Genomic DNA, 14596 nt, shown 5'->3' with positions numbered 1-14596 from the left:
TATTCTAGATGTAGCACAAAAGCCATAATAGGATAAAGAACATAATAATTAAAAAAACATAATAAATATAAATACATAAGATAGCTCATATACTGTACATAAATTGATTGTATGACCATTAAGTAACACTAGGCACAGGGGTGTCTGTACATAAGATGACTGATAAAGCAGGGGTGGTCGGGTGGGTTAGTGGGTGGAGGTGTTAATGAGCCACACTGCTTGGGGAAAGTAACTGTTTCTGAGTCTGGTGGTCCTGGTGTGGATGCTACGTAACCTCCTTCCTGATGGAAGTGGGACTAACAGTCCATGAGCAGGTCCTTTTCCAGCACCTTTCTGTATATACTATGTGTCCTTGATGGTAGGTAGGCTGGTGCTGGTGATGCCTTGGGCAGTTTTGACGACCCATTGTATAATTAAACTTGATGTGCACAACAGCCTCAGCCCTTGACACGGTCACGTTGGAATATTCAATGCCAGACAGTCCAATTGCCAGATCACCCCTCAAACCTCCTCATGAGATTCGTCATCGACAGTGAACAGAGAGCAAAGTGGCTTCATTTCACTGACACAGTGCCACTGGCATTAGTAACGTCTGTGCCTGTTCCTGTGGGTGTGTCTGTGTATGATTTGTGTTTGGCTGCGTGTTTGTGTATGTACAAGGAACTTGTGTTTATTTGTGTATGTGACGTGTGTGTGTGTGATATGTGACATCTACATGTTTGTGTATGTATGTGATGCAGGTGTGTGATGTGTGTGTGTGTGTGTGCGTGTGTGTTTGTGATATTGTGTTTCATGAGCATATTTCTATGTGTGACAATCTGACAATGTGTGTGAGTGAGTGAGAGAGACTCAGAGAGAGAAGTAGAAAGAGTGAGAGAGAGAAGGAGAGAGCGAAAGAGAGTGAGAGGTCAAAGACAGACAGGAAAGAACAATGAGAGAGTGAGAGAGAGAAAGACAGAGAGTGAGAGAGAGTAGGTGGAAACACATTTTACAACCTCTAGCTATCCCCAGGTACAGCACAGTCAGTGAGGCACACTTGAGGAGCCCTTCCTGCGACTGACTGCTGACTCGTGGCTGACTCCCCCAGCCAGGACTGAGTGCGAAGGGAGATCTGCTTCACTGGATCTAGGGGTTCAGATGGTCTGACCTCTCAGAGATGGATTTTGAAGAAATCCAAGTAGATTATCAGCGAAGCACACACCAAGTGTTGGAGGAACGCAGCAGGCCAGGCAGCATCTATGGAGAGGAATAAAGAGCTGTCATTTTGGGCCGACACCCTTCATCAGTGAGAGCATTAAGCATTAGTTAGGGCTTGTTCTGAACACAGAACATACCACAGTACAGCACAGGAACAGGCCCTTCAGCCCACGGTGCCTGTGCTGAAAATGATGTCAAATTAAACTACTCACACTCCCTGTATGTTCATGTACCTATTTAAAAGCCTCCTCAATGCCACGCCTGTATCTGCTTCCAGTACTACTGCAGGCAGCCCGCCCCAGGGACCCACCACTCTCTGTGTAAAAAATCGGCCCAGACATACAGTATCCCTTAAACTTTCCCCTCTCCGTTTAACTGCCTGCCCTTTAGAGTTTTACATTGCTTATGAGACCATAAGATATTGGAGTAGAATTAAGCCATTCAGCCCATCAAATCATAGAGTCATAGTGAGAGTGTGGATCCAGCTGCCAGTACAAGTCATTGATGCGAGCTCAATTACAACGTTTAAAAGTTTGGACAGGTACTGTACATGGATGGGAGGGGTATGGAGGGCTATGGTCCAAATGCAGGTTGATGGGACTAGACAGTGGGAACTAGATGGTCCAAGGGGCCTGTTTCTGTGTTGTATTTTACTATGACTCTTTAACTCTTCTCTGCCATTCCATCATCATTGATTTATTATCCCCCTCAAACCCATTCCCCAGCCTTCTCCCTGAAACATTTGACACCCTAACTAATCACGAACCTATCAGTCTCCACTTTAAATATACCCAATGACTTGTCCTCCACAGGCATCAGTGGCTATGGCAACTTGAGTGAACTAAGGCTTTTTGTCTTGGAGTGAAGGAGGATGAGAGGTGACTTGGTTGAGGTGTACAAGACGATAAGAAGCATTGACAGAGTTGACAGCCAGGGGCTTTTTCCTGGGGCTGAAATGGCAAATACAAGAGGGCATAATTTTAAGGTGATTGGAGGTAAGTTAGGGGGGGGGATGTCAGATCTATGTATTTTTCACAGCAATGGTGGGTGTTTGGAATGCCCTGCCAGGGGTGGTGGTTAAGGCAGATACATTAAGGACATCTAAAAGACTCTTAGATAGGTATTGTGCATGGATGAAAAAAAACTGGAGGGCTATGTAGGAGGGGTTAGATTGATTTTAGAATAGGTTAAAAGGCTTGGCACAACATTGTGAACCAAACAGCCTGTACTGGGCTGTGTTTTAAGTTCTATTTCTACCCTGGGAGAAGGTTCCGACTGTCTACCCTATCAATGTTATCAATTTCTATCATATCTCCCCTCAGCCCCTGCCACTCCAAAGAAAACAACACAGGTTTTTCCAACCTCTTCTTTAGATCGTACCCTCTAATCCAAGCAGCATGCTGGTGAATCTCTTCTGCTCCCTTTCCAATGCCGTCACTTCTTTTCTATAATGGAATGACCAGAACTGCACACAGTACTCCAAGTACAGACTAAGTTAAGTTTTATTCAGCTGCAACCAGACTTTGTTACTCTTATACTCAATACAACTAAGTACACAGGCTATTATGACAGACTGATGGATATTCACAGTGAAGAAAGCTCACCACTGCCCCTATTTTCTCAGGAGGCTGAAGAAGTTTGGCATGTCCACTTTGACCCCCGCCAGCTTTTATCGATGCACCATGGAAAGCATCCTACCTCGATGCATCATCACTTGGTAAGGCAACTGCTCTGCACGTGACTGCAAGAAACTGCCGAGATTTGTCGACACAGACCAGCAGACTCGACCTGAACTTCTTGCACCCTTGATAACCAAAGACCCCACCTGTCATGTTTTGTAACTTCAAGTCATCAAACTAATTCAAAGGAAGACAGGAGTATCTGAAAATGTGTATTTTAAATGAGGTGCACACATCATGTGATAGCATAATTACATATGCAATTCACATATTTATACAAATAACCTGAAATGAATTATTTATAAGAACAAGAATACTTAATCAACTTATGTACATACAAGATTAATCAAACATCACTTAAATATTAAATACACAACACTCCTTCCTGTTTCACTATAAACTTCAACTCAATAGAGAATGCATCTCGACACCGTATATTATACAATACAATTACTATATACTGACATTCACAGCATAGTAAATTTTAAATTATGCCATTCAGGCCTAAAGATTTAATTGTTGTGGAGGATTTCTTACTCTTGTGGGATCACATCTTTCCCAACAAGGGAGACTTGTGGCTGTGAAACCATCTCAGGTTCTTGGGCCTTCTCCATGTGGTTGTAGGAGATGACTCTGAGGCTGCAGGAAATGGTTCTGACAGCAGCAGTCACCTTTCTTCTCCTTCCTTTTTCTCCTTCTAGGTTGTGCATCTTGATCTTGGGATTTTGATCTTAATATTCTCTTATTAATCCTTCCATCAATCCCATTATGATCTGATCTTGGTTTCCTCATCCATAACAGGATCTACCAAATCCTCTGTTTTGTATCACCATCGACTCCTTTCTTTTTGACCGTCCATTCGTCCAGCTGGGCTTTGGTCTTTGCATCTACTTTTACAAGCAGCTTTTTGTCTCCCACTTGAAGTTCATGCAATAACCTTAGTGCACACAGAGTAGATTCTGGTTCTTTATACTCACAAAAAACAAATGCTTACAACTTTCCTTAAGTTCATTGAACCTCTTCCAGCTTAAAATTTAGCCACATTTCGCAAGTAACTGTCTGATTTACATATCAGAAGCTGCCTCAGATATGTGGCCTACAAAAACTATTGTAGCGGGAACCACTGGTTTTGTCAGTTTCACGATCCAACTGAGCAACATGGTCCTTCCTTGGTCCAATATGCTTTCCAATTAGAGGCACAGAGGTTGCCACCAATGCTTGTTTACCCTCTGTTGGGGAACAGTTCATGATGCGCAGCGTGGCGTGTACACATCATCCCGTACCTTTCTAATTTGCTTTCAGATGGCTCCATTGCAGGGGATGTGGCATGCAATAACCAGATGGATCTCCAAGCGATTTGTAATTGTCTGAGCCAATCACATCCCCACAATGCTGGTCTTTCTGTTTTTGCCACATACAAGCTCAATGTGGCCTGTTGGTTATTGAATTTCACTGTTACGAATGTCATTCCCAAAGGAGTTGCTTTTCTCCAGTGCAAGTTCTTAATGAATATCTGCAGGCTTCGGTTTAGTATCTTTGAAATGCCATTCCAACTAATTTTGTGGAATGACTGAAACAGCTGAACCAGTGTCCAATTCCATTTTAATTAATTTGCCGTTCACTTCTGATGTAAGCCATATTGCTTGTCTATTGTTAATTTTCACACAGTAAATCTTCGGGCTACACAGTTCTGTGTCACTCTCATCATTATCAGATTTTTTCATCAACAGCATGCAGATTAGTGCTCTTCTTGTAACTGTACAGTCTATTTATTTTTGTCTGTCTGAAATGCTCTTTGTATGTGTCCTACTCTGTTGTATTTTCTGCAAGTTTCACCTTTAAATCTGTATTTGTTAGGTGAATGAGAGCTCCTGCCACAACGATAACACAAATTGTTCAGCCAGGCTGGTTTCCATTTACATGCTGCAATTTTGTTCACACTCACTTTCATTCCTGACTTCAACTCAATTGCGCCTCTGTCTGTAGTTTCCATTGAAACAGAGATTTCAACTGCTCTTTTAAATGTGAGTTGTGCTTCATTTAGCAGCAACTTTTGAATGTTTTCTTGTAAGATTCCACAAACTTAAACGATCCCTCAGTACATCATTAATCTCATTCCTGAATTGACAATGCTCTGACAACTTCTCCAACTCAGCCCTGTACACTGAATGGACTCCCCTTCTTTTTGATATCACTTATAAAACCTAAAGCTTTCTGCAGTCAACAATAGTTTCCATTCTAAATGTTCCTACATTGCTTTCAGCAAAGGTCATATCTGCTGGTTTGGTTGGAGCAGTTAAACTTCAAAGCAAACTGTATTCCTTTAAACCCAATGCATTCAGTAAAATTGGTACTCATTTCTCATTGGCTATTTCATTTGCTTCAAGATACTGTTGCATTAGCTCAGAATACAAAATCCAGCTATCTGTTGTGTAGTCAATCGTGTCTATCTTTCCGATACAGCCAGCTATTTCTGCTCTTTTTCTTATGATTATCACTGTGTTCAGCAGAACAACATAAGCAACAGCAGCAATAACAACACAGTTCAACAACAGCAAAACAAGCCTCTTACCTCCCAACACCACATGCACAGACAGTCATCCAACTCCAGGACAGGCCTCTAGTCTCTTGTTTCTGGGCTTTGATAATCTAGCTTTGACTTCTGGACATCTGATCTGCATTCAGGCTTTGATCTTCACACCACAGAGAAATGCCACAGCTTGCTCAGCCTATCTTCATAAAACATTGTCTCAAATCCAGGCAGCATTTTGGTAAATCTCCTCTGCATCCTCTCTAAAGCTTCCACATGCTAATCCACGCTAACCCTCAGGGAATTCAACAGCAGAACTGTGATTGCAGTGCATTGAGGAATTGTCTTAAATTAGGAAATAAAAAAGAAGGTAAGTTATTTAAAAAATAGAACATAGACCACTACAGAACAGTACAGGCACTCCAGCCAACGACGTTGTGCCAACCTTTTAAACTACTCTAAGATTAATCTGTGACAAGAGACCTAGGTGAGGATGATCAGGACCCAAGTACTGGAGTACCCAAGAATCAAGACACGATACGAGACTGAAACGAGAACAGGGTGCTAAGCTAGATACTAGACAATAATCCAAGTCAAGCTGATGATTGAGCACCGAACCTCAGTTCAAATACCCTTTAAATATTAAAATCTTGGCGCCAAAACATGGCCGCCAGTTAGCAGGATGGGCCTGAATCTTCAAAGGGGGCCATGCCAGTTATCCGTATTCAGGAGAGTTAGAGCATCTAAACCCCGGAGGCTGGCATGGTTGGGTGCATGTCGTAACAGGACTCCCTCCCCTACGCCCAACTCCTGACGGCCCTGGTTGCTCGTAGAGACAATGATGGTAGTCATAGATGAGCACAAGATCCAAAACGTCCCTTTCCAGAACCCAGCACTGTTCCTTGGGTCTGAATCCTTCCCAGTCCACAAGTAACTACCGAACACCCCAATCTAGCATTCTTTTGACAGTGAAAACCTGTTTCCCATCGACAAACCTGGGTGGTTGTGGGACTGATGAGGATGGGACTAAAGGACTAGCGTTCACAGGGTTTAATTTGGAAATGTGGGAAGTGGGACTGATCTCGAGGGTCCTGGGGAGCTGCAAGGTGGAAGCCGCCAGGGTTACTTTCTTGTGAGCCTTGAAAGGTCCAATGAACTTTGACGCCAATTTCCTAGACTCCACCTGGGGCGATAAATCCTGAGTAGGCAGCCAGATCATTGTCCAGGCTGGTGCTTGTCTTCTCTTGCAGCTAACCTTTATTTCAGCTTTCCGGGCAGATCTGCTATGTCCTAGTCCATTTCTCATTGCAGCCTAGGACGAGATCTTCAGCCACAGGAACTTCAATCTCAGCCTCCTGCTCAGGGAAGAGTGGCAGAGAATACCCAAACTGACCTTTGAACAGAGACATCCCACACATCGAATGCTGTAAAGTGTTGTGGGTGATCTCTCCCCACATCAAATGGTCACACCACTCGTCTGGTCTTTCAGGCATCTTAGGGTTCATCCCATATCCTGATTCACTCACTCTGTCTGGCCATTGGAGTGCAGGTGAAACCCAGAGGAAAGACTCACTGTTGCCCCAAGCAGCGTACAGAATGCCCTCCAAAACTGACGTGAATTGAGGGCCGCGATCCGACACAATGTCCACCGGAAATGCATGGATCCTGAAGACCTGGAGTAGGACTTACCCCTGCAAGCAGCCAAAGGGCTACACCTGTCCATTCATCTCCTCCCTCACCTCCATCGAGGGTCCCACACAGTCCTTCCAGGTGAGGCGACACTTCACCTGTGAATCTGCCGACGTCTATATCCATTGTATCTGGTGCCGCTTCCTCTACGCTGGTGAGACCCGTCCTAAATTGGGGAGCAACTCCGAGCATCTCCATTCCATCCAGCAAAAGCAGAACTTCCCAGTGACCCAGTGTTTTAATTCCATTCCCCTTCCCATCTACCCGTGGTATCCACTTGTGCCACGATGAGGCCACCCTCAAGGTGAAAGAGCAACTCCTTGTATTCCATCTGGGTAGTCTCCAACCTGATGGCGTGAATATCAATTACTCCTTCCAGTAGAAAAATTGCCCTCCCCCTCCCCTTTTCTTCTCCCCATTCACCTCCCTCCTCTGGTGCCCCTCCTCCTTCCCATTCTCTTATGGTCCCCTCTCCTCTCCTATCAGATTCTTTCCTCTCCAGCCTTTCTTTCCAATCACATTCCTTCCTTTCCCACACACCTGGCTTCACCTATCACCTTCTAGCTATCCTTCTTGGCAGTGTGGAGGATCAGAGGGATCTTGGGGTCTGAGTCCATAGGACACTCAAAGCTGCTACACAGGTTGACTCTATGGTTAAGAAAGCATACGGTGCATTAGCCTTCATCAATCGTAGGATTGAGTTTAGGAGCTGAGAGGTAATGGTGCAGCTATATAGGACCCTAGTCAGACCCCACTTGGAGTACTGTGCTCAGTTCTGGTCGCCTCACTATAGGAAGGACGTGGAAACCATAGAAAGGGTGCAGAGCAGATTTACAAGGATGTTGCCTGGATTGGGGAGCATGACATGAGAATAGGTTGAGTGAACTCAGCCATTTATCCTTGGAGCAACGAAGGATGAGAGGTGACCTGATAGAGGTGTATAAGATGATTGATCATGTGGATGGTCAGAGGCTTTTTCCCAGGTATGAAGTGGCTAGCACAAGAGGACACAGGTTTAAGGTGCTGGGGAGTAGGTACAGAGGAGATTGCAGGGGGATGTTTTTTACGCAGGGTGTGGTGAGTGCATGGAATGGGCTGCCGGCAATGATGGTGGAGGCAAATATGATAGGGTCTTTTAAGAGACTCCTGGACAGGTATATGGAGCTCAGAAAAATAGAGGGCTATGAATAACCCTAGGTAATTTCTAATGTAAGGACATGTTCGGCACAGCTTTGTGGGCCAAAGGGCCTGTATTGTGCTGTAGGTTTTCTATGTTTCTATGTTTCTTCCACCCTACCCCTCCCCGCCACCTTTTTGCTCTGGCATCTTTCCCCTTCTTTCCAGTCCTGAAAAAGGGTCTTAGTCCAAAACGTCAACTGTTTGTTCGTTTCCATAGATGCTACTCGACCTGCTGAGTTCCTCCAACGTTTTGTGTGTGTTGCTCTGTACCGTACTGTATTGTTCAATGTCCTATGTTCACCTGGAGGAAACCCATGTGATCATAGGGAGAATGTACAAGTTCCTTACAGACAGCAGCAGGAATTGAACCCCAATAGGTGATCACTGATTCCCTAAAATGATTGTGCTAACCAGTATGCTAACATGCCATGACATATATTAAAATATAATGGTCAGTTTATATTTAGTGGGTTGAAGGACTTTTTTCCATGCTGTGTGACTCTATAACTATGCAATGTTAACTCTTAATCTGTTGTTCCAACAAGAAGGCCAGTGCTGTCCCTTCTGACGCGGGGTGTGATCCTGTGGGCATTTCATTGCAGTACCTCCCTGGGCACTGGTTGCTATTGCCATTGTCGCCGTGTTACTGGTCCTCACTTGCTGCTTCTGCGTCTGCAAGAAATGTCTGTTGAAGAAGAAGAACAAGAAGAAGGGAAAAGAGAAGGGAGGAAAGAATGCCATGACCATGAAAGATGTGAAGGAGATGGGAAAGTCTGGCAAAGACCAGGTAACGTGCAACGTCTCAGAAATAACCCTGTGATTGTTAAACTGCAGACCTTGATATCTTTTTGAACATTGGTGTACAAAGTTATGTGAGTTATACAGGGTATAGATTAGGGAAGTACAAACAGGCCTTTTCTACTGAGATTGCGTGAGCTAGAACTAGATGTCCCAGGTTAAGGATGAAAGGTGAAATATTTAAGGGTGGTGAGAGTGTGGAATGAGCTGCCAGCGGATGTGGTGGATGTGGGTCCGATTTCACAATTGAAGCGCAATTCAAACGGGTACATGGATGGGAGATATATGGAGGGCTATGATCTAGACATGGGTTGATGAGACAAGACAGAATAATTCTTGACATGGACTGGATGATCCAAATGACCTGTTTCTGTGCAATAATGTTCTATGACTCTATATTTAATTAGAATCATTAATTGTCTTTAATTGATGCCAGTAGTGACACATTCAACTGTGAGATCATGCAACTTAAGCTGAGAATCACTTGGCTAAATCCTGGGATGAGAGTTTTATCCTAACACAAGCGACTAAAGAATTAAATCTTTCTTCTGTTAAGGTTAGAAGTATGGAGCTGCCATTTATTTACTTATTTAGAGGCACAGAGGGTAACAGGGCCCTTCAGCCTAACAAGCCCAAGCCACCCTATAACATTCATGTGACCACCGGACATAGAGCATATAGATAGAACAATACAGCACACTACAGGCCAATCGGCCCATGATGTCATGCCGACATGTAAGATCAATCTAACCCTTCCCTACCGCAAAGCTGTCCATGTTTCTATCATCCACTTTCGGATTCAGATTTATTTATTACATGTACATCAAAACATGCAGTGAAATGTGTCGGTTGCATTAACACATTAACACATAAACCTCGGGTTGAGCTGGGTGCAGCCCACAAGTGTTGCCACAACATAACGTGTACACAATGGTCGGCAAAACAACACAAAGTACAACATAACAGAACACAGCAACAACGGCACAAATCCCCACGTATCCATGTCCCTATCTAAGAACTTCTTAAAATGTCCATAATGTATCTGCCTCTACCACCACCCTTGGCAATACATTCCTCTGTGTAAAGAACCTATCTCTGACATCCCCCAATACTTTCCTCCAACCATCTTAAAGTTATGTCCCTTGTATTAGCCATTTCCACCCTGGCTGTCCACTTTATCTATGTTTCTTATCATCTTGCACACCTCTACCAAGTTCAAGTTCAAGTTTAATTATCTTTCAACCATACATGAATTCCAAAACAGTTCAAAGTTCAAATTAAAAATCTGTTATCAGAGAACATACATGTCACCACATACGACCAACCCTGAGATTCTTGTTCTGCGAGCATTCTTAGCAAATCTATAGAACAGTAACTGTAAACTGTAAACATCAGGAGCTGTTAACTCTAAGCAAAGTGTGCAAATGCAGGTATAAATAATAGCAATAAATAATGACCATGAAATAATAATATTACTGAATCCTTAAATGAGTGTAGTTATCCCCTTTTGTTCAAGAACCTGGTGGTTATGAGGTAGTAACTGTTCTTGAACCTGGTGGTGTGAGTCCTGAGTCTCCTGCACCTTCCACCAGATGGCAGCAGTGAGAAAAGAGCATGGCCTGGGTGGTGAGGATCTTCGATGAATGGTTTCTGCTTTTCTACGGCAACGCTTCATGTAGATGTACTCAATGGTTGGGACGGTTTTACCAAAATACATTACCAACAGTCATACACAGCTCAAGGCACGTATAAATAGCAGTAAACATACGTCACATAAAAAATATATAATATAGCCCAAGTCACTGAGTCCATGGATGTTCTCTGCATGAACAAATCCACAGCAGTCTGCAGATGAATACAATCCAGATTGTCTTGCAGAGAGTGAGCACTGGAAGGCATAGACATCGCACCACACCACCTCCAGAGTCCCCTCTCCTGGATGGCTCCAACACTGTGGCATAAGGCCTGGTCTGCACTACAACACAGGACACACAACTCCCCTGCTGTCGGCCCTACCAATAAACCAATGGACTGGACTTGCAGCATTCCACATTACCAATGGCCAACAGGTCTTGCGATCTCAAGAAAAATAGGAGAATCACTCATTATTAGACTTCACACCACCTTTGTGCAACGACTCTGATGCCCCTCTATAGCAGGGAGTAGCGTAGTCCTCATCAAGCCCAGCTCCCCTGCCAACAAGCAATTCGCTGTTGGGGTAAACCTGCAGTACTTGGATTTCTTAACATCCAGCAGTGTCTTGCGATGGTAAAAAAGACTAGCACCTTTAGTTAGGCCCGTAGATGTCATCTCTAAGGGGCTAACTCTTATCTTCCTTCACTCCAAAGAGAAATACCCTAAATTGCTCACCCTATCCTCATAAGACATGCTCTCTAATCCAGGCAGCATCCTGGCAAATCTCCTCTGCACCATCTCTAATCCAGGCAGCATCCTGGTAAATCTCCTCTGCACCCTCTCTAATCCAGGCAGCATCCTGGTAAATCTCCTCTGCACCCTCTCTAATCCAGGCAGCATCCTGGTAAATCTCCTCTGCACCCTCTCTAATCCAGGCAGCATCCTGGTAAATCTCCTCTGCACCCTCTCTAATCCAGGCAGCATCCTGGTAAATCTCCTCTGCACCCTCTCTAAAACTTCTACAATAGCCTTTCTATAATGAGGTCACCAGAACCGAAGACAATATTCCCATATAGTTAAACCCTTCACCCCTATTGAGGCCATCACCCACCAAAAATAGCTCGTTAAGTCCTTGGTCTTGGGCCAGTCTTTCAAATTGTCCACAGGTTTAGCCCGTCCTCTTGGTGTCAGCTCTAGGCAATTATCCTTCCTCTCCTAGGGGTGAGGTTTTTGGCATTTCTGTAGCACTGGGTTTTTACGGGATGGGGTTGCAATCCCCATGCCCAATACTCCTTTAGCATCTGGGCTTAGGACTGTCCATGGCGTAGTTTTACAGAATTATACCACATAGAAATGAGCCTTTTAGCCCAACTCATCCATGTCAACCAAGGTACCCACTTAATCTGGTCTTATTTCCCTGCATTTGGCCCATATCCCTCTAAACTTTTCATATCCATGTACCTGACCAAATGTGTTAGAAATGTTGTTATTGTACCTGTCCCAACCACTTCCCCTGGCAGCTCATTCCATTTTGACCACTCTCTGGATGCAAAAGTTGCCCTTCAGGTACCTTTCAAACCTTTCCCCTCCCACCTTAAACTATGCCCTCTAGTTTTAGACTCCCTTTCCCTGGGAAAGTGTGCTCATTCACCCAATGATCTTATACACCTCTGTAAGATCACCCCTCTATCTCCTACACTCCAAGGAATAAAGACCTAACCTGGCCGATCTCTCTATAACTCAGGTCCTTGAGTCCTTGTAAATCAATCTTTCCAGTTTAACCACATCTTTCCTATAAGAAAGTGATCAAAGTGGTGACCTCATTAATGACTTACACAACTGCAACATAATCCCATCTCCTGTACTCAATGCCATCTCTAATGAAGAGAAGTGAAGCTGAAGGTGACTGACGAAGGTGCAACACACACAAAATGCCAGAGGAACTCAGCGGGTCAGGCAACAGCTATGGAGGAGATTAAACAGCCAACATTTCAGGCCAAGACCCTTCATCAGGACTGGAGAGGAAAGGTGAGGAAGCCAGAATAAGAAGGTGGAGGGAGGAGGAGGAGGAGTAAAAGCTGCCAGGTGATAGGTGAGGGGGAAGGTGGGTGAGTGGGGGAGGGGTGAAGTAAGAAGCTGAGAGGTGACTGGTGGAAGAGGTAAAGGGCTAAAGAAGAAGGAACCTGATAGGAGGGGAGAGTGGATCATGGGAGAAAGGGAAGGAAATGGGACAGGCGGGTGAGGAGAAGAGAAGGAGTAAGAGGGAAGCCAGAATGGGGAATTGAAAAAGAAGGAAGGTAGAAGGGGAGAAATTACTGGAAGTTAGAGAGGTCAATGTTCATGTGTTACTGAGGAAGGTGTTGCACATATCCCACGCTCTTCAAACTCAGTGAGTTCATTGGAAAATTTATTATACAAAAGTAACATGTAAAATACTTAAATATAAATAATAGGAGTGGCATCCATTAGTCTAGAATATCTGCTCATTTAGGTTCACCAACATGCTAAGTGTTACCAGATTATCAGAGTTTTACTGTATCACACAAACCCCATCTGAGTCCTCTGCGCAACACTATGTGATGGCAACTTCACGATAGCGATGCAGTTGTCAGCGAGTTGCTTCTGATTCTGAGACATGTCTGAGGCTAATAATGCTGAGGTTCTCAACCTGACAGCTGATGGTGTGGGCAAAGCTTGCACTGACAGGAGGTGAGGTTAACGGAAATGCCTGACATTATATGATTCTCGCTTTCATGAGTACAAAATAAATCATTCTTGATGAAAATGGTGAAAGATCCCTAGATTTTCCCTTCACCGATCTGTACGTGGATGAAATCTTGTTTTCCCAGTTATTCTGCAGAACCGTTGAAGCCAATAATGGAAAATGAGCCAGGTTGTTTGAACAGTGGCCAATGAGTGATCCAAAGCGAGGAAATATAGTTCACTAGGTTCCCCAATTGATCGACTCTCACAGTCTGGTGTTTTTGAGCAGCAGCCAATCAGTGATTGGCAAAAACAAATTAAAATAAGGCGGGGCAAGTGCAGCGGCCATAGTTAGAATGGACAGCGTTAGAGTGGTTATTTGAGGCTTTAGCTCTTCAAGCCTTCAGCAATAAGAGGGTTAAGTGAGAAAAGGTGAAAATCTGTCTGTAGATTCTCCACCCCCCTCCAGTTTATTTATTGTTTTCCTTCATTATACTTGCACAGTTAATGCCTGGCAGGATAGTTGAATACTCTTGCTGAATGTGGAAAGGCAGGGAGACCTCCAGTGTCCCTGACAACTACACCTGTGAGAAATTGATCCGGCTGCAGCTTAAGGAGTTGGAGCTGGAACTGGATCAACTCCGAATCAGTCAGGAGGCTGAGGGGTTGATAGGTAGGACATATACAGAGGTAGCTACATCCAAGGTGCAGGATACAGGAAACAGGGTGATAGTCAGGAAGGGAAAGGGGTTAGGGAGCCAGTGTAGAGTACCCCTGTGGCCATCGCCCTCAACAACAGGTTTATCACTATGGATACTTGGGATGGATGAGGGGATGATCTAACAGAGGAAAGTCACAGCGGTCGGGTCTCTGGCACTGCATTTGACTCTGTGACTCAGAAGAGAAGGGGGAGATGAGGCAAGCTGTGGTGATAGGGGATTCATTAGTTAGGGGAACAGAAAGGAGGTTCTGTGGACAAGAACGAGATTCCTGGATGGTTGCCAGGGTCCAATGCATCTCAGTTCGAGTCCTAGGCCTTCTTAAATGGAAGAGTGAGCAGCCTGAGTCTGTGCTCCATGTAGGTACCAATGACATGGGTAGGAAGAGTGATGAGGTACTGCAAAGGGAGGTCAGGGAGTTAGGTGCTAAATTGAAAGACAGGTCCTCCAGGGTTGTGATGGCAGGA

General features: G+C 44.4%; 1 protein-coding gene across 3 annotated transcripts in view; it reads left to right on the top strand.

Annotated features, from left to right (window-relative positions):
* Positions 1-14596, top strand: part of syt1a (synaptotagmin Ia) — a 776810-nt gene that overhangs the window by 713830 nt on the left and 48384 nt on the right. For all 3 annotated transcript variants that reach the window (XM_073058793.1, XM_073058795.1, XM_073058794.1), the window contains one exon: positions 8877-9061. In XM_073058793.1, the coding sequence (XP_072914894.1) occupies positions 8877-9061 (185 nt within the window). The remainder of the gene's footprint in view (positions 1-8876; positions 9062-14596) is intronic.

The sequence above is a fragment of the Hemitrygon akajei genome, chromosome 10 (assembly GCF_048418815.1).
Source record: "Hemitrygon akajei chromosome 10, sHemAka1.3, whole genome shotgun sequence".
Lineage (NCBI taxonomy): Eukaryota > Metazoa > Chordata > Chondrichthyes > Myliobatiformes > Dasyatidae > Hemitrygon > Hemitrygon akajei.
This window is presented reverse-complemented; position numbering and strand designations above follow the sequence as displayed.